Raw genomic sequence first — 25,903 nt, 5'->3', positions numbered from 1 at the left:
ATTACTTGGTTGAGGAAAATACGTATTGTTTACGAAATTTAGAAAGAGACTAACTAATCAGAATATTCTTATTACTATACCGTGTATGCGGAAAATACATATACTTTTTAATCCATTGAATACCTTTAGAATATATTGGAATTCTACGGACAAGCTAATAAGTCTCCTTAAGGCGATTTAATCAATCAAATCACTTGTGAAAGGACTGTGATGTTGATGACAATCTGCTCTCTGTTGCAATTATAAGGCGTTTGTAATCATATGACAACGAGGACGAAAATCCAATATGACAGGCAATGAATAGATTCACGGTAACACTGGAAAGATTATTTCGGAATTGAAATTCGTTTTGAAATTCATTTTTGAATTGTTTGATCAAATGACGTGGCATTATTTAGCTTGCAATAGTTTTATTATCAATAATATATCAAATCACCACTAGACGACATGTATAACATTATTATTTCGTAATTTCTTATGAAATGGCTTTTTACGATTGATATCTGGACAATAAGAATACTTCTTGAAGTGAAACTTTCAATAACGTTAGCCATGGGATCAGAATCATACATTCGTAATACCACCGAGTGTCACAATTTAGTTTATGGTAGTAATAGAACTCTGAGAAGTACTCAAGGTTTAGAAGGCTCTATTACCAATATGGAGATATTTTGGTTAACGGTTGGGTTTGGTGTTTTCACAGGTTTTTTGGCTGCCGGATTTAGTGCAATAAGGAAATACATACACCACGACAAGGTAAGGAAAATCCCAGTTTTGTTCGCATGAGTTGTAATAAAAGGTCACTGCCCATATTTCTATACTAAGAGAATATAAATCTAAAAGGTATATCTTTCAAATATACTTTAAGTTGAATTACATTAATGATTATAAATACAATGTAAGTCAAACCTGTTTAAGAGCGCTTTAAAGGTAAAGTAAATTGATGGTTACATACAATAGATAGTCTTTATTAACAACCTAATTTCTTGCCAATTAAATGTCATTTCTATTTAAAGCATTGTTAGTATTGTTAGTGATAAAAAACAGAATGCACTACATAGAAATAAAACAATCTTGTAGTTTTCAAAGACTGGTGGATTATTGTTGAATATTGGTGGTCAATAAGACAGATTTGATCATTTGTCCGTTTTGGGCAAGGAACAAGCACATGTAACGCTTTTCAGCTTCAATATAGATTATATTGTTTGATTATATATTTAAAAGACCCTTTCATGTTATATTTTTGAGCAAGTTCAAGTATTGCTCAGGCTTACGATCAGGCTTTGCACTATCTCACGGCAGAATATAATCTGAAAATAAGTACAAAAGGGTATATTTATTTTTATTCTTGCAAGGACTTCTTGGCAAATCTATTTGCTGCAGCTAGGTCAATGTTATGAGGTCTATTATGACATTATTGGAAAACTTATTCCATATTCTAATTATTATATGGCCCCTATAGTATTTTTCTGTGCGCAAACACTTTTACATTAATGACATAAATAAATCTCATGGGCCTTTATCAGTATTCAAATTTAGGAAGTTTTAATAATAATAATTTTCATTCTAATTTGCTGTCGGTTTCTGTTAAACATGTCGACAGATTAAGGTAAAGTGTGATTCCACTAATATCTATCTGATTTTTTCCTCTTCTAGTAATAATATTAAATAAAATCTTCATTCTATGGTATATGGGGTATGAGGATTTGCAATGGAGAAAATTGGGAAACAGTTAAAAAATGGTAAATAAATAATTTTTCATTCAAGTAAGGACTAACATTTAAATAAATAATATATTCGTTGGTAGTATTATGAATTAGTAATAAATCGAGATTCAATGGGAGATTCTACGGTGGATTGGGAATTTTCAACAGGTAATGATGATTGGACAATGTAGGAAGGGGGAATTAGAGGAAAGAACATGGAGTAACTGAAATGGTGATACCATTCATGAGATGTACACATGTACAATTGCCTCTGCATCCTTCGTATAAATGTTTATTAAAACTGATTGTGCGACAGATTGTATGGTCCGGTCAATTTTGATACTAAAAAACGAGGGATAAATGAATGGTTATAATAAAATAAGCGATTTGATAAACTCTACACAAGAGTCAAAAGGATGGTCCGTATAACAAATAGTGATATCAGGGTAAAAACTGGTAAGTTGGAAACCACCGCTTGTACAGCCATTTTCGATCGACATGTTGGGTGAAACCAGTTTTTTTTGCGCGCTCTCATTACGATTTAATTATTTACGGTATATTTAAACTGGTAACATAAATTACCAACAGTCAAAATCGGTAAAATAAGAAAAAGGTTTTAATTTTTCATCATGTAAGAGTCGACATTAAAGTACTTAATGACCATTTATCCACTAGTGTTCTAAGCAGTGTTTTTGTTGATTGAAAAGTTTAGATACGATATTTGAATACAGACTTATGTATAAAAGTATTGACTATTGTGTGATTAGTTGATTCACCGTTGCATTTGTTGCGTTTCACCATATCTGTTTTTTTTTGTAGTATACTACTTATTTAATTGACAAATGTGTGGACAAAGTCATAGAAATTTCATACATTTAAATAATTACAATTTATTTCGTATTCACTTATGGAATGACCGTTATTTTTTTCGGTCTATCAAGAAATAACCTGAATCACGGGTAGCACACAAAAGAACCTGCGTAGCATTGAGGTTATTTCTTGATAGATCGATAAAAATATAACAGTCATTCCTTATAATTTAAGTACCAAAGCTCAAGGAGTAAATCATCAAAAAGATTGATGATGTCACAGTCATTACAAAATTCCACGGTCAACGAAATTTTTGATCCAGTCAGAAACTGTGTTGCATATGAAAATAAATTATAATGTAATCACCAGTAACACTTAAGTATCAAACTCATAATATTGGTCATATCATTGTAAGTATAATTGTTCGCATTTTCATATTACGCTAAATAAAGCAAAATCTGAATTAAGATTTACTATTATAGTTTTATTCAACAAAAGTATAAGTTTACAGATAAAACTAAATAAAATGTATTTTGACCGTCAATGGGCATATATATTATTAACCCTGTGATATCGAAATGATAAATAATAAGTTTTACTGTGCATGACTTCAATACTCTCTCTCTCTCTTTTAGAGTCACAAAAAACTCGCATATTTTATATATGTTCTGTATGTGATGATTTCGCAATAAAAAATACAGGAACGAAGCAGCCTGTAGATCTGATTGATACACGTAGAAGATTCGATACTAAAATATCATTTAGTTTTAAAAAGCACCAAAATACAAAAAGCAAAGCGCCTTTAATTATTATTTTTTTTTGAATACTTTAGTAAGTAGATATGAGTTTTTGTTACTTAAAGTTGGCCCTCGGCTTCAAGCGTGGAAGCAATCAAGCAGATATGACGAATGCTACATGAATATAATTCTTCCTCTATAATCATCCTTGGTCTTTTGTTATTTTGTATTGGTCCCATAGGAATCAAGTTTGTAAGTAAATTTGTTGTGGTTTGCCTTCAAATGAGGTTAACTTTTGTTAAAGTTTCGTCCTTCTGTGTTCATGATTATCATCTCGTGCAGATTTCCGTCATCACAAATTACTACAAAGACATATCGTGTATATGAACATTAAGTAAAAAATGAGTTAATGAATTAACAGATTAATGAAAGTTTTCCATTGTGTGAAAGTAGCATTTCTAAACCTGAATTACTTATATGTACTCACTAAATCTAACTCTATGTAGTAGTTTTGGCATATGCAGCCATGTTTATAGTCATTGAGAACAGAGAGTGGTGATTTTGGGCACCTGTTTGTGAAGAAAATTTGATGTTAACTACATATTGTTTTCATAAAAAAACAAATGTTTTGCTTACATTTTACTTATGCTATAAGGAAATGAAAAAGGGAAGTAAATTACATTTTTACAAAATGTCATTTGAATACTGTTTACTCTGACTCATTTGCTGTTATTAAAATGGTTTTGTGTCATAAAGATAAGATATAAAAAATATCAATCCTTTAGATATTGCAAATTCCGGTATTCAAACAAATGTTTCATGGGTAACATGTGATCAGCCGCATTAAAACCAAATACTCATTAAGACCTCAATGAAAAAATAATATGTATTAAAGATACAAAAATTGGAGAGTTTTACAAAGTGCCATTGAATTTTATAAGCCTTGAAATTTTAATGAAAAGATATACGATTCAAATCGTCAAGTATGACTACTGAGCTGGTGAATCTAACCTTGCATTAAATTGCGAATAATTGTATGCAAAGTTATCTGTATTATTTAAATAATGATCAACGGCCTGTCTGTAGCAGTTCGCTAGCAAGGAAACATACGTTTGTTGGTGCATAGAACTTGACACATTTACTGTGTTTGGTTCTCATTGCTCAACTACTGAACAAACTATTTCTGGGGAATGATGACTTTGTACGCATTGGCATATCGATAATTTAATTGACTCTTTTCCTTTGAGTTTTCCTTTATATATGTCACATGTTTTAGGGTATCTGCACAAACATGATAGAATATTGAAAATGGAGATTTGATGTCAATAAGGACCTTCAAACGTGCTAGATGATCGAGATAAAAACGTATTTTTGGGAAAATGAGATTGCATTTCACATACTGAAAAATTCAGCTTTAAATAATTCTATGCAATATACTAATCCTTATATGGATGATTTTAAAATGCTTGATTTGATCCTTGACCTTTTTTTTCTGTTTATTATTGACTGAAAGGAGTACATGTAAAATCTAGATATAGAACCTATAAATTTCTATTTGACATGGCTCATTATATTTTAATCAAAATTCTATTATAGCTTAAAAATTCATTCATATAAAATTATTTTCATCAAAGAAGGCTTTTGAAGATTTACCAATTAATTTTGCCATGTCTTTATATTCTTGTTTAGCAACACTATATTTTTTTGTGCAGTACTACAGTTTATAGACTTAAATCAGAATTTTGATTTTTATACAGAAAAATGAATGAAAAGCCTAAGCCATAATAACTTTCTAAAACGAAGACTAGCCTCGTTCGGTCAAATTGAAATCAAGAATAAAATATTTACTACATGATGATTATTCATTTCATGCTGATATAATTGTTTTGGAATTTGCTAGTTCCGTTTGAATTGGTCTTTTATAGCACAGTGCATTTTACATAAATTAGTAATGTGTTAATTACAATAATAAATAGGATTTCCTAAGCGATTACCTGAGTTTGAATTCGAATCCAACAATATGGCATTTCTATATGACGCTTCTGTCAAAATATCATATGGTTGTGAAATTTGATAATAGTTTCACATATAATTGTAACGTAAAAGGTATGAACGGGACAACGGACAAACGGACGGACACCATAATCAATATATGCATTCCGCTTTCAAAGCGGATTTTTAATAAGTAAATCGGTACTGGTTTATATTCAGCAGTAAACCCAGTTACTTTTGGGTTTCGGTGAAGTCCTTATATATATTAGATAGTATTTTACTACTTTTATTGGATATGTAAAATGTTTTCCTGTCCTCTGGTTACCATAGTTGTTTTAATGTATCACGTCTTTGATTGCTCTCATAAAAAGGCAGCCAGACAGTGACCGCAAATCACTCGAACTTTATTTAAATACGCTAATTTAATATGAAAAAATTACTCTTAGATTCCAGTTAAGATATTTATCAGTCTAAAGAATTTAGTAAGGTTTTTGTGATGCGATTGAATATTTTGTTGAGTTGACCAATTTTTTGACACATGTGACCATCGAAGTTTCAATAATTTTTGTCAGGTCACGTGAAAGGTAAGCGTTTCAGCAGGATTATGATTACTACAATTGTCATCTTAATTTTATTTGTCGGTTTATTTTACATATAAATACTTTAGTAATGTGAAATTACATTTTTATAAAAGAATAACTCACATTAAAATTAAAATAAAGAATAATTGTTATTTTTGGTAGCATTTCTCCTTTCCAAAGGAGCAAGTCTATGATTCACTTAGTTATTTACAACATAAATAATTTAATTTATTAGATAGTTCCATATGAAATAGGACGGTATGATTCTCATTTCAAGTAGTATTTGGTTATTTGCATTTGTTATCCTTTATCACAAATACTTGTAAAAAATAAACAAACAAAAATTAAAGAAAAACATTAAAAAATCTGGAAAGAAACACATACGAACAGTAAGCAAAATTACCCCTCCCCCTAAAAAAAAAGGCAAATTACAAAAGGGTACGAAAATAAACAACTTAATTCAGTAAAAAGAATCAGATGTGTTCCTTAAAGACACATTACATGTAATACACTTGATATAGTATCAAAATATCAGATATGTTGTCATTTACATAGAAGATATTAAAATTGTGTAATTATATTCTTCGTTGGTTGTTAAAATTAAGTTTTTATAAAATACAATGAAAGGCGACAAGATAACATCTCATTAATTCATTTGTCGTTTATATGAAAGCAATGTAACCTACTAATTTTACGAATATCACTTCCTGAAAAAGCTCGTATTTATTTGAGACGAAATTCAAAAACAACTATTAATTGAGATTAATAATTGATTTTTACATGATAACCGGTAGGAGCAAACTTTAAAGACTTATTATTTCTCAGCAGAAGAAGTAAAACAACAAGGTAAATCCTAGCTGATGGGGTTATATTGGAACGAAAATCTAGATCCAAAAATGTTTAAATGAGCAAAAAACGTATGCTTTTGTCAAAGTGTTATCACATTATTGTGAATGTTTTTAATTTTTCAAATGTACAAAAATCAGGCAATCGCACCTTTTTGCGGAATATTTAGATAAAAAAATGAACAAACATTGCTTTTATTTAGGGGTTCACCATGCTTTAGGAAAATAAAAAGTAAAGTTGATCGTAAGTAATGACGTCACAACCTAAAATGATATTGTGACGTCATCATTTACGATCAATTTCACACTTTTTGTGTTTCTCAATTTATTTTCGCGAACGATTTATATTCACTAGGGTTGCAAGTATGAAAACTCACAAAATTAAATAGCTGCGAATAAGTACCTTTATTGTTAAATGTATATTTGAGAGAATAATAAAGTGTAAGACGCTAAATTAAATGTCACTAGATTGTTATCAACCATCGCGACAAAAGTTTTCCGCAAAAGTTAATTTTCAATACTATATTATTCATAGCTTTTAAGTTAGTTTAATCAAGTCCTTGGAATTTCTTAAAACTGTGAAAAAAGTAAAATTATCTGACATTCTGTCATACAGAACAAAAGTAAAACCTTACCATTTAATCTACATTTAATTACACATTTATACATTAGTGTACATTGTCAATTGTATCCGTGTTGACTTTAAAAAAATATAGTAGTCACAAAATAAATAAAGTTTGGGGGACATCTTAATAACATCTGGTACTGCTCATATTCCTATGGATAACTAATAAGAAATAAAATAACAAGAAAGTAAAAAGAAACGTTTTATTTTAATTGGTCACAGCAGGAACTACGTCTAGAAATGGGCCCATGAAGTCTCTGCATGCTAGTAAGAAGCTTCAGATCTACCTGCTTTGGAGATAAAAACAAATGTCATAACATAGATGTATATACATATATAATAGCTACAAAAAAAAAAGAAAACAATGGCCATATGAAAAAAACCTTCTGTTTTTTAGGATAAAAATACAAATGAATTAACTTACTGAACCTGAAGCAAGGAGATGTTCACAATGTCTGAATTAAATACAGTGTAGGCAATTTCTGCATTCTCATTAATATCACCTATTACAAGTATTCTAATTACACAAATCACAGTTAAAATAATACTCAATTAGATGCTTCTGCGTAGCCTAGTGAAAAATAAATCTTTCGTCTTACACCAATACTGGATTCACTGGACATGTAAAAGTAAGATACATTCATTGTTGGAATTAAAAAGGAATTGTATTGGTAAATGTTGATTTCTTTTAAATATTTAATATAATTATCAATCAATCATCAATAAAAATAATATTATATTTGCGTAAAAAATCGATAAATTACTTGAAGGTTCTTTGTATATACTGTTTTAAACTGAATTGTTAGAGAAGAATTTACGATATTCGTTTCCCGAATAGTCTTTACTAGATAAAACTTGTTCTACCTTGCCGAAGAAAAATCTTAAACTAGAACATAGTTACTAGGAACACATCATTTACAGTAACGTTGCAGTTCTTATTACTTACAGTTGTCAACACAGGGTATTTCCGTCTCTACCAGAATATTGTTTAACGTAGCTGGTGGGCCCATAACAACCGTTTTTTTCTTGTTCCCAGCCAACAACCCCAACAATATTAGAAATACAACAGAAGGAACGTGTTCAGACCGATTGTGTGAGACCTGAAATCATAGTGAAGGTTGTTAAAAAACATGTTAGTGCAAGCTACGCTTAATCTGGTCAATGCACTAGTTAAAAAGCTATTATACATGTGACCTTCAGTCACTCAACCAATAATTATTTTTTTACCTAGTAACGTACGTGATAACATAAAAGGCTGATATACGTTAAATTATTTTCAAGACACCACTATGTCATTAATGTCATACAGATGGCGATTTAGACAGTCAACAAAAAATCTTTATCCTGAAGGCGGATGGCGGGAACGGTAATCGATGTTCTTGTCGTTTAAGAAATTGTGATTTATTTAACGTAGTACTTCACCGAGAAATTGCATCATTCTGCAGCTGAATTTATGTTTTCACAGAGCAAAATTATAGTTCAAGTTGGATTCGACTTCTATTAAATCAATAAAATTAAAGGCAAGAAAACGTACCCTTAAAAATAAACTTATTTTTCGCCAGTAAAATAAAGCGGACCAGCAGCTCTTCAAAAAGTCGTTTTGTTTTAAATGGGACATATCCATATATCTTCTATAGCTATAAAAGTCATTGACGACTTCACGAACTATCATACTATCATATCAATTTCAGTTATTTACCAAACTTCTATAGAATATTTTAAAAAGGTAATGCTTTAAAGAAAAACTCGTATTCATGTATTATACAAATTGTCACTTAAAAACTGGACTTACATTGTAAAGAGAAAGAGGCGATTATTGGGCTTAGGTGCAATTGAAAATTTCTCATTAAGTACTAAAAATATTCATTGTGAATTTTTTGGATTGCATGCATAACAACTGATTAAACAAAAGAATTTCTGAAAATTATTTCATCAATAGAACAAAAGTATTGTTTGAAGTATACCGAATTCAAACATTTTGTACTGTTATGTCACTTTCTATTCATATATTTGGCCACTAAAAGGTGTCCATGGCAAATTATTGTTAGTAAATACATTTACTAGTTAACAAATGCCAATATCAGGGTAAAATCCGTAAAGTTAAAAATGCGACTATCGTTTTTTTGTATGATTATCACACGAATCTAGTATATAATTTCTTTTCCCTGAAACATGTATAGAGATGTTGAACCAAACACTTAATAGAAATCATATTATTGTCACAAAGGTGAATACCTTCATCAAATATCGTTCTATCACGTAGATTAAATATATGTGTACATTTTCATGTCCATAATCATTCTTCTTCCGTTTTTTGTTTTAAATATTCTGCATGAAATGTCATTTTTATATATTTTTATTGCAAACAAGTGTTTTCTAGAACTTTTCTAAACCTGCTACAAGTTCATTCAATATTTTTCCAATATCGTTAAAAAATCATGGTAATTTTTATTTTGTAAAGGCTATTCAATAATATATTTAGGTTTCTTACAACATAAATTGAGGATCAAAGTGGAATACCTTTCGAATAAGGAAATCTTTATACAAAAGCCATGAACTATTGTAAAAGATCGAGCATGCCAATCACATATTACCTTTTTACCAACCAATCACTGATGTTGCTACGAACTTCCGATAAAAGAAAACATAATATTAAAATTATTATGGAAAATGGACAGATATTTTACGGCCACATATAACGGCGATGAAGTCAAGTGACGGTAACACAAATCAATTCAATTGATACATGTTGAAACTGTTTATTTACTATAACAAAAAATGTGCAAAAAGACAGATCTGACATCTGACATAGTAAAACAAAAAAAGAAAAGTAAAATTCCTATCAAGAATTTAACCAATAACAACTATCCAAGAGTGTACGTTTTCTAATAGTTCACAGAATTATTCCACATCATGTAATAAAAACGATACTTCAAAACTACTTTCAGCATATTCATGGTGAAATATATTGTACATGCATGTAGAAACTTACTATTACTGCAATATGTATGGTAAAGTATAACAATTAAAATAAATACGATATATTCAAGTTATATTGCTTGCTTTAAGAAAAATCCAGCCAACACATATAAAAAAACACGTAAAAAACACAAAACCTTTTTGAGATGAAAATTTTATATCATATTTGCATGAAAACTGGTTACTAATTTATTTCTAGCAGATTTTAATTCACACGTCATCACCCACAATTAAAAAAAACATATTCATTGGTATCTGCAGGAGCCTGTATTAATGAAGGTTAAAATGGCAATCTGGTTGTACGAATAAATAGATATGATGCGAATTTGTTGGTAAAGACTATGCAGATTGTCAATTTATGCACACTGAATGTTACATGCCAAAAAGTACATTTTTCATCTAAATATATGATATATGATCATGATATATATATTCATATTGAAATATACTCTGTAAATGACACCCAAATACAATAGCATCTATTGAATTTTCTATGTTTATCATCTCTTAAGAGCAGGCAGATATGAATGAATAGTTACGTATTTCACGGTATAGACTCATAAAACTACTTAATTACAAAAATAAAAATATGTAGCCTTTTTTGGGGTGTGTCACATTTTCAGATTTTGCATGATTCTTACAAAGACAGTTACTTAAAATATATGTCATAATAAATTTGTCTTCTACAAATCTGTATAACATGTCTTATCAACCTATCGACCTTTATCACCACTCGATCTTGGGACTCTTTGGGTTATTTAGAAGTCTCGTACGGATACGGCATATGATACAGATTTTGGCATATAATATTCAGTATATACCATATTGTTTTTCAGTCTTGCCATTTATGAAATCCATGTACAAAGTTCCGCAGGGTTGTTTTTTATGATTTCAAACATTGCACTTGATTCATCGTAACTTGACAACTCAAAAACAGAAAGCATAAGAAATCACAAATATGCGTTTTGAAAGTACATAAATAATGGTCATATTTAAAAGAAGTATTGTCAAATCAAGCATTTTATCTCGTTATCGATAGAAACTTTTGTTTACGTTTATCGATGATATGTCTGAAATTCTTTGGTAATAAGTTGATAAAATGGCGGAGTATTCACACTTTTTGCAAGCACCATCGCAACAAACAAAGAGAAAGAGCTTAATATTATACAAAACCATTGTCATTATTTTGATTAATGAAGTGCTGCAAAAATAACTTTTTTTAATCTTTTAGGAAAAATGTAAGTATTACTTCAAAAACACAATGACATTTTTTATTCCATTGGTGTGGAAATAAGAGACATTGTTACAATATATTATGAACATCTTAGATTAATCAAGTTGCTCAGGACATAGTCTATTAAAAAAAAAACAAACATTTTACCATTTTATAACATTCTAGTTTGTTCACAATTTATATCCAGCGTGCGGCGTCCAGCATGCATCTCCCATTGGCAGGAATATTGTTTTTTGTAGAATAAAATACTGTTAAATCTTGTGTATAAGGTATTGCTATTATGGCGTAAATAATTTGCAGACAGTCTGCAGTAAAATTTATCTTTCTCTGTTAGGAAATACACTACTTCTTGACAAGAATTGTGTTGCCTTACAGTTAATAAGCTTACAAATATTTGACAAAAACAAAACTAAATATTTGTTCTACTCATCAGGATCCAATTATAGTACACGTGCTAATGAAAGACAATTACTCATGCGACAAAAAAAATAAATTTTTTTTTAAAAAAGTTCCTTTTAACAAATGGAAAATTATACGTGCAATTAAAAGCAAAGAAAACAACCGTATTTGTACTACTATTGGAATAGTTCTTTATGTAAAGCATCAAACCTCTCTGATTAAAAAGGGCATGATACAAAATCGTTGAAATTTTTTATTTTATTTATCTGTTTGTTTCTTTGCTTTTTTTGCAAGTATTTGGCGCAATTATTTAAATAGTTTCTGTAAGTTATTGATCTTTAAGCTAATACTGATTCATATTCAGGAAAACAGAAGCAAGAATTCTTCCAAAATGGTAACAAAAATGGAAAAGGTAAAAGAGGAATAAAGGAAACCAAGGTTATAGCCGTAATCAAAAGAATGTAATCCAGGGACAAAGACCAGACATGGAAAATAGACATACACAACAAAGAACACAAACAAACTAACGTCATACATACAAAGTAACAAAAGCAAATGAACAACTCGGAAAGTAGATATCCTTCCTGAATCAATTAACTTTCCCAATCACACGGAACACAGTGCGCAGAACACGGTACATGGTACACGGAAAGGGCACCGTTTACTCTACATGAAAAATAAGATTGTTTTGAGTGGCTCGTTTTAATATATTTTACAGTGACTGTGTGCATACCAAAAATTGATAAAGATACATACATCTAACTTTGCCAAATATACATGTAACCATTTAGTCCAGGAAACATTAAAAAAAGTGTACTCCACTTCAGGAAGAACGCCAAGCCCCTAATTTGATTTGTTGAATATCTTTCTCTAAATAATGTTGATGCTTCCTTATTTTGTTTAATCAAAAATGAAGTTCAAAGAGTGGTATTTGCACTTTGACCCTCTCTTTATTCTTTAAACGATTTAGCGGAAAAAGTGGGGGGGGGATTTTTTTGGCAGGAAATTTAAGTCACCACGGAAACGGCGACTTTTGAATGGTCTCGAAAGCTCAAAATATGGATTTGACATGTCAATTTTCCCTAAAAAGACATTGGCAGAAACATTGGTCACCGTGACATTGGCCATTTTTGAATCGTCTCGTAACCTGAAAATTTAGGCTCGGCATGTCATTTTTACCTCAAAAACTAATTTCATTCAAATCGGAACATTCTAAAATTTGGCGTGAAAACTCGGACGCCATGGCAATAGACAACATATCGTTCCCGTTTTTTTTATTTTTATTTTTGTTCGTATAATGTTGTGTGGTATGCCATAGTCTACCACTGTGCCATATAGCATGGTATTTGCCACCTAGGCTTAAGAAATAATCTAATGTCTTATATTTTGACCTTTTCCATTTTTTGGCCGTCATTTCAAGACGGCTGCCTTTTCAAAAGTTTAATCAAGGGACCCAAAGTTATAGCGGTAATCAAAAGAATGTAATCCAGGGACCAGACATGGAAAACAGACATACATTACAAAGAACATAAAGTAAATAAAATTATACATACAAAGTAACAAAAGTAAATGAGCAACTCGGACTCCACTAAAAACAGGGAGCATAGACCAGGTGCACCGGTAGGGTAAGCGACCTCTACTTTTCTAGAAACACCCGCCGAGTTGCTCATAAAAAGTCAAGTCCGGGGTAGACAAACGAGGGAAGGAAAACTATGACCCGTTGAATAAATCAGTTCTCATGGTGCTGATGGAAACACCATAACGATTCTTGAATTCATGATAACGACCATAAAATTTCTATAGTGATGACTTCAATCTTGTAGCAACATAACCTTGTTCCAGAAGCCTATTTGTTAGAGTTCTAGCGCGATACAAAAAGTCTGCGTAGTTTCGGCAAGCTCTAGCATAATGTATGAGTTGTGATATGAACGTAGGAGCCGAAGGGATGTTGCCACAGATGAACGGAAAGTTCTACACACAGACGGAAAAGTCTAAAAGTGAAAAGTACATCTATAGATGGTGAACTTCTTATGTATAAAGTATCGTTGCGTTACATCTAAAACTTTCCGTAAAGTTGCAGACAAAAAAGAAGAAAAAGAGAAGGAGGAGGAGGAAAAAGAAGAAGAAACGGAAGAAAACAATAAGAAAAACAATAAGTCCCCGGCACTTCGTGTTCGGTGATTGAATTATTTTTATCTACGTTGCTATTTTTACGGGGACAAAATAAGTGACCTCAGGTATTTGTCTCCTAGTGTAACTAAAATTTTCTTCAATTAACCCTGCATATATGTTAGTATTATAAATGTAAGTGCCGTTTCACTCCCCGATCCCATCTGTCTCTGTATTCTAATAATTTGGGGCAGAATTGAAAATATTGATAGATGGCATGCAGTCTTTACTTGTATCTTGAGTTAGATTAGGGAAAGACTGACACTATATTGGATAAGGGAAAACAATGTATTGAAAAGATTTCTTGGACAAATGAGCACTGTCAGCATGGCTGGAATGCATACAAAATGTAGTATCACGCTACATACATCTAATATTATGTTTATCATTCTATTTTTAGATATTAAAAAAAACCGGTTAAGTGGCTTTAGTTGTATAATTAAAAAACGTTTACCATCATGAATTAACCTGATTGAATGGTAAGCTGCTATTGATGTATGGTTCGGAAGGATAAGGCAGGTATACAGAACACGACAGGGACACGACATCAGGAAACATTATATAAACATGATAAAAGTGAAATGTATATTCATATAAGTACAAAGAAATAGTCTTGTTTGCGTGTACTAGAATACATAACTTTACTCGAAAATGTTAAGAAAAAGACACAAGTACAGACCTTATTCAAAGTGTTATCGTTGTATAAAGCAGTGAAATGTTGGATGATTAAACAGTGTTAAGTGACTAAAATAATAAAAAAGGAAGGTCATATATATGCCAGCATTAAAACAACAAAAGATTCATGTATTATGTCATGAACGACTGAATAAGCATGATATTCGTCCGTGAAACGGTTTACATGCACCCAGTTTTACTACATTAACCAATTTGTGCTTGACCTATAGTTACCAATCCCAATAATTCCATTCTATGTGTAAATAAAGAAATTTGAAACTCTTCTAAATATCCTTCCGTGAAGTAAAATGACAAATAAAATTACTAATTATAATAGACATTATGCCTCATCTTGACTGTATTTTAGTCAAATCCAGGGAAATGAATATATTATATGACACAAGTCGTGATATTTGACAAGAGTATTTATCTTCATTATTTTAAGAAAACTGTGATGTATCACATTGAAAACATGAATTCTTGGACACTTCCTCTAAATTTCCTAATTGATAATGAAATCATTATCAAACCTATATATCATTAAACCTGTTTACTGCGTTGTCAAGTTGTAAAGTACTTGTAAATTTGGGACGTTTTGTGAATAATTGAGCGAAAACTAAATAATTGGCTTCGTTATTCAAACATTTTTTCTATGACTTCTGTCATGTACCAAAAACAAACACTTCAACCTGTATACTGCATTACATGATTCACGAGTATCAATTGTTGATTAATAGGAATTGAGTATGGGTTATTGAGTTGTGGGATATGAAGATTTGATTATTGGTTTGTTGGGTATCGAAAATGGGTTATTGGGTCATGGGGTATGGAGAATGGGTTATTAGTTTGTGGGGTATGGTGAAACGGTCTTTGGGTGGTTGGTATTGAGAATATGTTATTGGGTTGTGAGGTATGGAATTGGGGAAAGTTGGAGGATTACACAACTATCGAGCTTGATGTTGTTAACATGTTCGAATTTCTAGTCGACATCATTTGTATGAGTCCAAGGATATACTTACTTGAGAAGCTTCCCTCTTCTTTCTAGTTTATATATAAAGGTTAGGATATAATACGTATGAAATTTGTAAATTTTTGAAACAATAAATACACACAAATTATGCTGCTATAAGCTGCAGTTCTATAGGAGGATTAAAAATTGAATTAATGAAGAGGCACTATAATATTACAATTGCAACATATTATTGTGGGACAAAAATATTGTTTTGTTAAAATTGCTATTTATATCAAATTAATTACTTTTGTCGTAATTTTTTTACTTAATAATTATAGATCAAAAGCAAGTTTATTCTCGGTGCGGTCTTGTTCATGGATATCCAATCATTTGAACTTTTTCATTCCTGGTTTCATTTGTAAATAGAAGTGTACTTTGTCATGGAGCAAAAATCACCACAAGGTATTTAAGATAGTGGTTGCATACAAAATAAATACCAATAATTTTAATATTGTAAATTCAATTTGCTGAACAGGTGTTTCAAAGAGAAACGAAATACATAGATATTTCTAACTTAAAAATAAATTGTGTACAAGAAGTACTAAAATCCAAAACTATCATAATGTGAAACCGAATATAGAGCACCAAGAAGTTTTGCCAAGTCATAAACAGGGCATGAAGCAACAGCATTTTAGAGCTATTGAATTTAATAATACTTCAAATTTAGGTAAACAATCTTTATTATAAATTGTGACAGACAAGCTTATTAAAAAAAAACATATTTTCCAGTAAGATAAAGGGTGTTGCATCAGTGCCTGATTTCACGAAAAAAATATATCAATTTTCATCTTCATTCTAAAAACATATAAATCTACTGACCAACATTATTTTATGTTGAATTTTAAGAAATCTTGAATTTGAGATTTGTTCTGCACACCGAGGGCTTAAGCTAGGTGGACTACACTGTAATTTGACTTGCGTCATTCTTATGTTTGAAATACACATTATTTTTATGATATTATGTACAAAAATCGATATTGGACAAGAACCTGGAACTTTTTGATATTTACCATCGAATCAAATATAATCTTCGTGTTAAGAAGATTCTGGATGGGATTTTCATCATACACAATTCAGCGTGCGTGATCAATTTATTAAAGGACTAATTTTTTTAGTTAACAGATTTTGACACATGTTGAGAATATTAATAATTTTGATGTCATTAAACGTTCACTTTCGCCTCATAAACCATCTTTCTAATAACTAACAATACTTCTTGTTAACAATTTTTTGAAACAAAAATCCGTCAATGAAGGAAATGACAGCGCTAGAATAATGTGTTGATCCCGTGGTCCTGAAGCTGCAAAATAATAATCAAACAAAACAATGCGCAAAATCAGCCGTATTTATTGGCAAAAGACGACCTAAATGCTTGTTAAACAGTGTATACAGCTTGTTATAACATACTAGCATTTCTTTGTAGCCTTATAGTGGATCTGATCCAAAATAAGATCATTTGATCTCAGGTTTTGCTACGATACAGATAATCGATAAAGAAAACGAAACTACAGACAATGTTATGTCGGTCTTATATCTCGAATAGCACTTTGAGGTCGATGGGAAGAGAAACTCATGCTAGACTTCTTAATATTATGGTTCTGAGCAGCATTATGTTGCTACAGGATTAAAGTCACTTCTACAGAAGTTCTACGGTCGTCACCATAAATTCGTGGATCGTTAGGGTGCACCTTGTGCTCTTTCATTTACTCCGGACGTGACATTTTAACCACCAGTGTACCTAGTCCATGCTCCCAAGTGTAAGTTTGGTGTGCTTATTTACTTTTGTTTAGTTTGTTTTTTTTTATTAATTTCCTGTGTTTTGTTGTGTCTGTTTTTCCTGTCTAGTCTTAATTCTTTTGAAGTTTTCGTTAGATTTCCGTTAACATCTTGATTCCCGTGATAACTATTTCGCAGTTTGGTCTACCTCTCAGAGGTGATGTACATGTACATCAATTACATTCGCCAAGATGAATTTATTCTTTATATCTTCATTTTACATTTTTGTAAGTCATTTTAAAAGACTAAATAATAATAATTTAGGTATGACCCTTTTATGTCCTGATGAAATAAAGATGTTTAAGATTGTCAATTTAATCATTCAAAAATAATACCAGCTAAATAGGTAAAACAGAACATTTGCTTACTTATCTTTTCATCACACCAAAATCCTACTTGTCTTATGTGACCTTATTCATTCTCTTCGATTGTTAAATACGATAGGTCTGGCTGCAGTTTAAAAATAGTTAATATTAACTGGGTTGAAATGGTAATGCAATACATTTTAGTCAATTTCCTCACACTGAATAAATATATAATGAAACCCATGCATTCGAGTCGAACAAAATGTGACTTATTTCGGCTGAAAGATTGAAATCAGTTTAAAACTTGAATTTCATAAACGTAAAATATCAAATGATATTCTGATCGTCAACAATTTGTTTTAATGTAATAAGAGGTGATAAAGTGATCTAACACCGAAAAAAAACCTTGACTAGTAAATTTTAAAGACTGACAGACACCTTGACTAGTAAATGTAAACAGACCAACAGACACCTTGACTAATAAATGCATACAGACCGATAGAAACCTAAACTAGTATATGTATACAGAACCACTTGTTTCATATTATATATTAAAAACACTTACGAATGTAATGTTTGGCCTATTCCTTCACTCTTATGAGGCTGAATTTATAGCTGATCTGATTCAAAGAAAAAAAATATCGTTTAGCTTAATCCTTTAATCTCAGTTTTCGCCTTATAGATGATGTATTATCTTTAAACAATCCTAATGTCGGGGATATGATATATCGTATCTACCCCAAAGACCTTGAGATAAAGGATACTACAGACACTGTGACGTCAGCCTCATATCTTCACCTACACTTAGAAAACGATGGTAAGGGAAAACTATTGACCAAACTTTACGACAAACGTAATGGCCTTTCATTCAGAGTTGTCAACTTTCCATTCGTCTGTTGCAACATCCCTTCAGCACTTGCGTATGGAATGTTCATATCACAACTTGTGCGTTATGGCAGACCTTGCCGAAACTTAGCAGACTTTTTGTATCGCGCTAGACCTCTAACAAGTAGGCTTCTGGAACAGGGTTATGTTGCTACAAGATTAAAGTCATCACTACAGAAGTTCTATGGCCTTCAAAAACTCGTAGATCGTTCCGGTGTATCCATCTGCGCCATGAAAACTGATTTGTTCACCATACAATAGTTTTTCTTTCCTCTTTCAACTACCCCAGACTTGAATTTTTATGAGCAACTCGGTTGGTGTTTCTAGAAAAGCAAAGGATGCTTACCCTACCGGTGCACCTGGTCCATGGTCCCAGTTTTTAGTGGAGTCCGAGTTGCTCGTTTGCTTTTGTTACTTTGTATATATTATTTTAGTTACTTTATGTTCTTTGTTGTTTATGTCTGGTCTTTGTGTCTGGATAATATTCTTTTGATTACCGGTATAAACTTGGTTTCCTTGATTACTCTTTAACAACACATATGTGTTTCGCCTGTAATTAAAAGTACATTACCATGGTCTCATGCGTCGACACACAAATAAAAATGGTTTAATAATTCTATTTTAGAATTTCGTTGTATATAATAGTATAATAGATAATGAATCTTATTATTGTTATAAACTTATCAGGTTCAGTAAAGAAAGATTATGCCACGATTTTAAGATCTTGAATTCAAAAATAGACAAGATTTATTTTAAGTGTGTTAAGTCTTAAAGTTGTTTAACTTCCAGACCATCACATTTTGGAAATCTTTATATAAAGACTACGTAGATGAAAACAAATTTGTACACCAATTCTAAAATTTGTTATTTAAAACTTAAATCAGTGTTATGGAGGATGTTTCTAAAACTTAAAGAAGAGTATAGCTAAACCCTGCCGGAGCACATGGTCAATGAGCTATGTTGTTTGTTGGAGAACATATTTCTCTTTCAGTCACCGACCACGAAGTGTCGGTCACTTATTGCTTTTTTATTCCGTTTTTTTATGATTATGATGATTATTATTAAGTCATTGACCACGAAGTGTCGATCACTTATTGTTTTACTCTGTTTATAATTATTATTTCGTCCTCTTCCGTCTTCCTATTAATGAACTTTTCCGGAGAAATTCTAACAAGCCATATGACTCTTATGAAACTTTGCACACATATCCCGAAAAAAATCTGGACTTTTACCTTAAACGATAAAAAGGTCAAAATATAGGAATTAAAATATCTCAGAAACCTAGGTGTCTAAGATTATGATTATGCAAAAAAAAAGCAGAAACGATATGCTGCCCGTTGCCATGGCAGCCGATTTTGCCGCCAAGAATTCTAAATGGTCCGATGTGGATAAAATTAAGTATATGTCAACCAATTTTCCAGCAAATATTTAAAAGTTCGAGTTGGACGAAATTTGGTTTCTTGGGTTAAAATGGCATGCTGAATCTAAATTCTGGGATTTCAAGAGCATGGTGACTGATTTTTCCGCCAAAAACTTAAAAATGCTCCGATCTGGATGTAAAATAGTTTTTAGGGTGAAAATAATGTGTCGCATCTAAATGTTTAGGTTTCGAAACAATAATAGGTACAGGAGGTGACTTGTTCCACGTTTCGTGAAACGTAATCTTTGATTATCATTTTTTTTCTGGTCATCTTCCGTGTCTTCCTACCAATGAAATTTCTGGCAAAATTCTCAGAAACCGTTTGGCCATTTCTTACGAAACTTTGTACAAATATCCTGCACCATCTCAAATTGTTACAATAGTTTTCAAATCTACGAAGAAGAAGGCCAATTTGGAATGGCTGCTAGATACGACAAATGTCAAAATATAGGAAATTGCACCTAGGTGCCTAGGAACTTGAAATATGGTACAGTGGTACAGTTTGGTATTCTAAACAAGATTATGCAAACAAATTGAAACGATATGGTGCCCGTTGCCATGGAAATCGATTCCCGAAAAAAAAAAAATCAAAATGCTCTGTTTTGGATATTATATTATTTTCTAGTGTGAAAATAATGTGCCACATCTACATTTGTAGGTTGCGAGGTAATATGTGCACAGGAGGTGACTTGCCCAACGTTTCACTAAACGTAAACTTTAATTTTATTTGTTGTTATTGATTTAATGTAACCACCGGTGGGTATCTAAAACTATTCACGCATTTAAAGTTTTGACTTGTGGGTTTCTAGTTTTTTCATGCCCGGTTAAAGCAAACCAAAAACTTTCAAATTGGTTGTCACCGCTTTTTTAACGACATACAACATACAAGGGACAAAGAAAGAACTATAAGGCCCCGTGTGAGATGGACGGTCTTATTTGGAGCTCTATGACCTAGCACATAAAAAAAAATTCCTGTTAAGCATGTCGGTCTAATACATGGTCAGCTCGATGGTTCAAACGGTTTCAATAAATCAATTAATCAATCTATCAATTATGTCAGATTCTAAATCTTCTTCGGTTACTGTTGATATCTCTTTGTGCTTTGATTATCACATATTATTAATTTCATAAACCTGGTTATTTTTATTGCAATCTAGCTATCATTTATGTTGTAGAATGTATTCGACACAGCTTTTGATGCCGGTGGTAAAGTAAGCACAGGTTTAACAGCCACAACAATTGTCTCCCAGTGGACATGGGCTGCAACACTACTGCAATCGGCAACAGTGGCTAGCAAGGTAAATAAAACACAGCATTACTGAAATACTGAATTTCTATAACAGGCTTCAGTAGCTGGCAAGGTAAACATAGTATTGGCTGCTACAACACTTAAATCAAGTTGAATACCTAGAAAGGGAACGTTGAAGATGATGCTTAATTGTCGATAATCTGTACCTTTTACACCTTCGACCATGTTAACGGGTGATTCTCCACACGTATTTCTCGTACATGACAAGATATCCGAAAGTGTACATAGTCCTCAAAAAATTGGAATTGATCGTGAGATGTCCCGGTCATCTTCTTCACAGTTCTGAATAGAAATGACGTCACGGACCAACAGTGCGTAGGTGCTACTGCATTTATCTGTTTCACAAAAGAAGTCATAATATGAATGAACATAAAAAATGAATAAGTAAGTAAGATTGGATAACTTACAATATCAATGGCACACGATGCGCTGATGCATTCTTTGAGATATTCCAGATTTTGCCAGTATTAAAATTGAAAGTTTCTATTATTCAGTATATCCATTTTTAAAGGGAAATTTATTTCATATTGTCTAGACGTTAGATTTTAACTTTTGTGTTTACTTGACTGAGAAACACATTACATCATTTTAAGTAAAATAAATTTGAGAATTAGTAATCGGTACTTTTCTGTGTCTATACAATGCGCACATTTTTTTTCTGGAACAAAAGCAACTATTACCGATATATAAGTGAAATAAAAATCAACATTGATATTGCAATTACATTGTCAAATGATAAAGTGCTGAAATCAGATGTACTATTGTCATTGCAAATCCTATATTATAATCCACCGTACAGAAAATTCGAAAGATCCACATTTTTTCCTTGAGTATCAGAAAAAAGAAGACAATATAACATGACTTTAAAATGAATAAACCTTGACTATTACGTAATCGGCAAATATTACGCTATGAACCGAAAGACAAGTTCGTATTTAAAATCGCTTTTAAGTCTGTCATGTCACAATTCAATAAAGTCGTTTTGCGTGAATGTTGATGGTAGAATTCCATCTTGTTTTGACTGGAAACATTTTTCATTTGTTCCATTATTTAATTGCTCCATATTAAAAAGTGTTAATTATAATTTGTCATGGTATTGCTATGATCACAAGCATATGGATTTTTACTTTAATGCTTGAAATTCAAATACTTTACCCGATAATAGAGATGTAATATGTTTCGTGTTTGCATTTCAATTTTCTTTTCAGTTGATTTCTGATCTGACTAAAACACATAGATTTATTTTTAAACTATTAACCAGGATTATTATTTGCTTGAAAAAAAATGCCGTGAAAAGCAGTTAACAAATCCTTTTATTCGCTCTCTTGGTTACTATTGCAGAACCTCGAGATTGAAGACTTCAAGGCTAAATCACCTGACTGTTCTTGTAAAAACTCTCCATTTAAATATGGTCCTTCCGTCACGTTGTTATGGTAGATTTGTCCATCATCTAAAACGAATCTTTGCGTAATATCCTTTCTAGGTCCAAAGTACCGTGAACCGCGCTACATAAATAATTCGAATTATAACTTTAAAGTTCTTATGGATGCCGTGGAGGACTACGCAAGATAATAGATAAAAGAAGACATTGATTCTCTGTCAGTGTGGTTAAAGGCCGTGAGGACTTTGATTTTGAAACAAATAAAGTTTTAAGTAGATCAATGAGTGCCAATGCTGCTTCAGTTTTCAAAGACCCCGATGTAGCAAAAACATTGTCTACTTAGCATGACAACATTGTTTTTATCTGCAAAACGTTTTTCATCCAATGTTTATTATCAGAGGTAGACGTAGAAAATAATAGCAGTGATAAGACATATACTGCTACCACACTCTCCAAAGAAGAAATTGTGGAAAACCATGAATCTCTCCTATCCTCTTTTGGCCTCTCTACCAAGGACGATGACTGTGATTTACCGTCTATACACTGGATTTCTAAACTCCACACGAATCCATACAAACAACGTAACATAGCTGGATTTGCAAAATGTACCACCAAACCTCTTATAAAACTTTTAACTTCTATACTCACAACTGTCAAAGAGGGTTTGCAGTCCTACCACAACACTTGTTACTCCCGTAGTAGTATTAATTTAATGTGGATCCTGAAAAATTCAAAAGATATTTTGGAAACAATCAGTTCAAGACTATCATCAGAATATAATAGCATTAAAACCTATGAATTTTCAACACTGTATACTTCTATTCCACACACTCAGTTAAAATCCCGACTTAAAATCTTTATGCATCGTTGTATTTCCAAAAAAAATGGTACACCTAGATACAAATATATAGTTCTTAGTAGAGATTCCTTATACTTTGTAAGAAATAATTCCAAATCATCTTCCAAATATACAGAAGAAGTTTACAAAATGCTGGAATTTTTAATCGACAACATATTTGTGCAGTGTGGGAACGCGTTTTGGACGTGTTTTTTCAACAAACGGTCGGCATTCCAATGGGAACAAATTGTGCTCCTCTACTTGCTGACCTATTCCTTCACTCTTATGAGACTGACTTTATAGCTTATCTGATTCGAAAGAAAGAATATCGCTTGGCTAGATCCTTTAATCTCAGTTTTCTCTATATAGATGACGTATTATCTTTAAACAATCCCAATTTTGGGGATTTGATACATCGCATCTATCCCAAATATCTTGAGAGAGTAATTAAGGGAAACAAGGTTATGGCGGTAATCAAAAGAATGTAATCCAGGGACAAAGACCAGACATCGAAAACAGACATACACAACAAAGAACATAGAGTAACTAAAATCATACATACAAAGTAACAAAAGCAAATGAGCAACTCGGACTCCACTAAAAACTGGGAGCATGGACCAGGGACCAGATAAGGGATACTACAGACACTGTGAAGTCAGCCTCATATCTTGACCTACACTTAGAAATCGATGGTAAAGGAAAGCTATTGACCAAACTTCTCTACAAGCGTGATGACTTTTCATTCAACATTGTCAGTTTTCCTTTCATCTGTGGCAACATCCCTTGAGCATCTGCGTATGGAGTGTTCATATCATAACTCATACGTTATGACTTTTTGTATCGCGATAGTATTCTAACAAATAAGCTTCTTGTGCAAGATTATGTTGCTACAAGATTGAAGTCATAACTACAAAAGTTTTATGGTTATTATCTTGAAATCGTGGATCGTTCCGGTGTATCCATCTGCGCCATGAAAACTTATTTGTTCAGCTTGTCATCGTTTTCCTTTCGTCTTTCTTCTACCCCTGACTTGACTTTTTATGCGCAACTCGGTGGGTTTTTCTAGAAAAGCAGAGGACGCTTACCCAAGCCGTACACCTGGTCCATGCTCCAAGTTTTTAGTGGAGTCCTTGTTGCTCATTTGTTTTTGTACTTTGTATGTATGATTTTAGTTAATTTATGTTCTCTGTTGTGTATGTCTGTTTTCCATGTCTGGTCTTTGTCCCTGGGTTACATTCTTTTGATTACCGCTTCAACGTTGGTTCCCTTGATTACTCTTCCAGGAATAAATGTTCGATTGAAGTATTTCATTATAAAAAAAATAATGATGAATACAATTTCTGTCTTATGTAGAGGTATTTATTCTTCATTTAAAAAAATAAGTTAATAACAAAACAAAAAAGAATTACTTGAAGTGAAAAATACTTATCTTCTGATATGTTTTCATAGAAATTTCAAGGAATCCTTTTTTTCTTTTTTTTTAATGAAGCCGCCTTCTTTATTCTACAATATGAACCACTATTCCGTACACTCATTAAATCTAGGCGTTCTTTCGCAGTCGTTATAAAATTTTGGTTAATCACTCTTTAATTATCCCATTATACTTCCTTACTTCCAACATACCTGTATAAACTTGAACCAGATTTTGTAAGTGCTTTCAGTGAAACACGATTTGTAATGGAAGGAATTTTATTTTCATATGTCCTCAATATATGATATGTATATGATTTACTCTAAGTACATACGCTGTCTGCTTCTCATATCATCTGAAATTAATCAAAAAGTTATTCCCGTATCTCTGTATATTTTAATCATTAAGTTTTGCAAGAGTCGTTTCTATATTTTGAAATCAAACCTTAAAGCAGAGTTAACATAAACTTTGATCTTTCAATCTTCTAATCAAAAGTTGTTTTCTCCTGTAACTTTTTTTATTACAGTTATTAGGTGTAATATTCATAATCCATATTTTCAAGGATATCAGTGTTTATAATGATCTGTTTTGACTTGCAGTGTTTAAGTATCGATCGGGGTATAGATATAAGATATATTGGTTGTTGGTAGTGACGACGTCGTTTCGTTTAAAATTGTGTTCTTTTGTCGCTATTTCTGTCGTTTCAGAAATATAAACATATAATCATGACGTAATAAAATTGACGATATCAATATAATTCGGATCTGTTATGTGTTTAAATATGTCGATATTTTTATTGCCATTATGACGACAA

At 31.8% G+C, this 25,903-nt stretch overlaps 1 protein-coding gene across 1 annotated transcript in view; it reads left to right on the top strand.

Moving 5' to 3' along the window:
• The first annotated feature begins 552 nt into the window (after positions 1-552).
• Positions 553-25,903, top strand: part of LOC148601061 (uncharacterized) — a 53,936-nt gene continuing 28,585 nt past the window's right edge. The window contains exons 1-2 of the mRNA XM_088555549.1: positions 553-756; positions 21,326-21,448. Of these exons, the coding sequence (XP_088411675.1) occupies positions 553-756; positions 21,326-21,448 (327 nt within the window). The remainder of the gene's footprint in view (positions 757-21,325; positions 21,449-25,903) is intronic.

This window comes from Perna viridis, chromosome 12 (assembly GCF_037379345.1).
Source record: "Perna viridis isolate PV_CMFRI_1.1 ecotype Kerala chromosome 12, ASM3737934v1, whole genome shotgun sequence".
NCBI lineage: Eukaryota > Metazoa > Mollusca > Bivalvia > Mytilida > Mytilidae > Perna > Perna viridis.
This window is presented reverse-complemented; position numbering and strand designations above follow the sequence as displayed.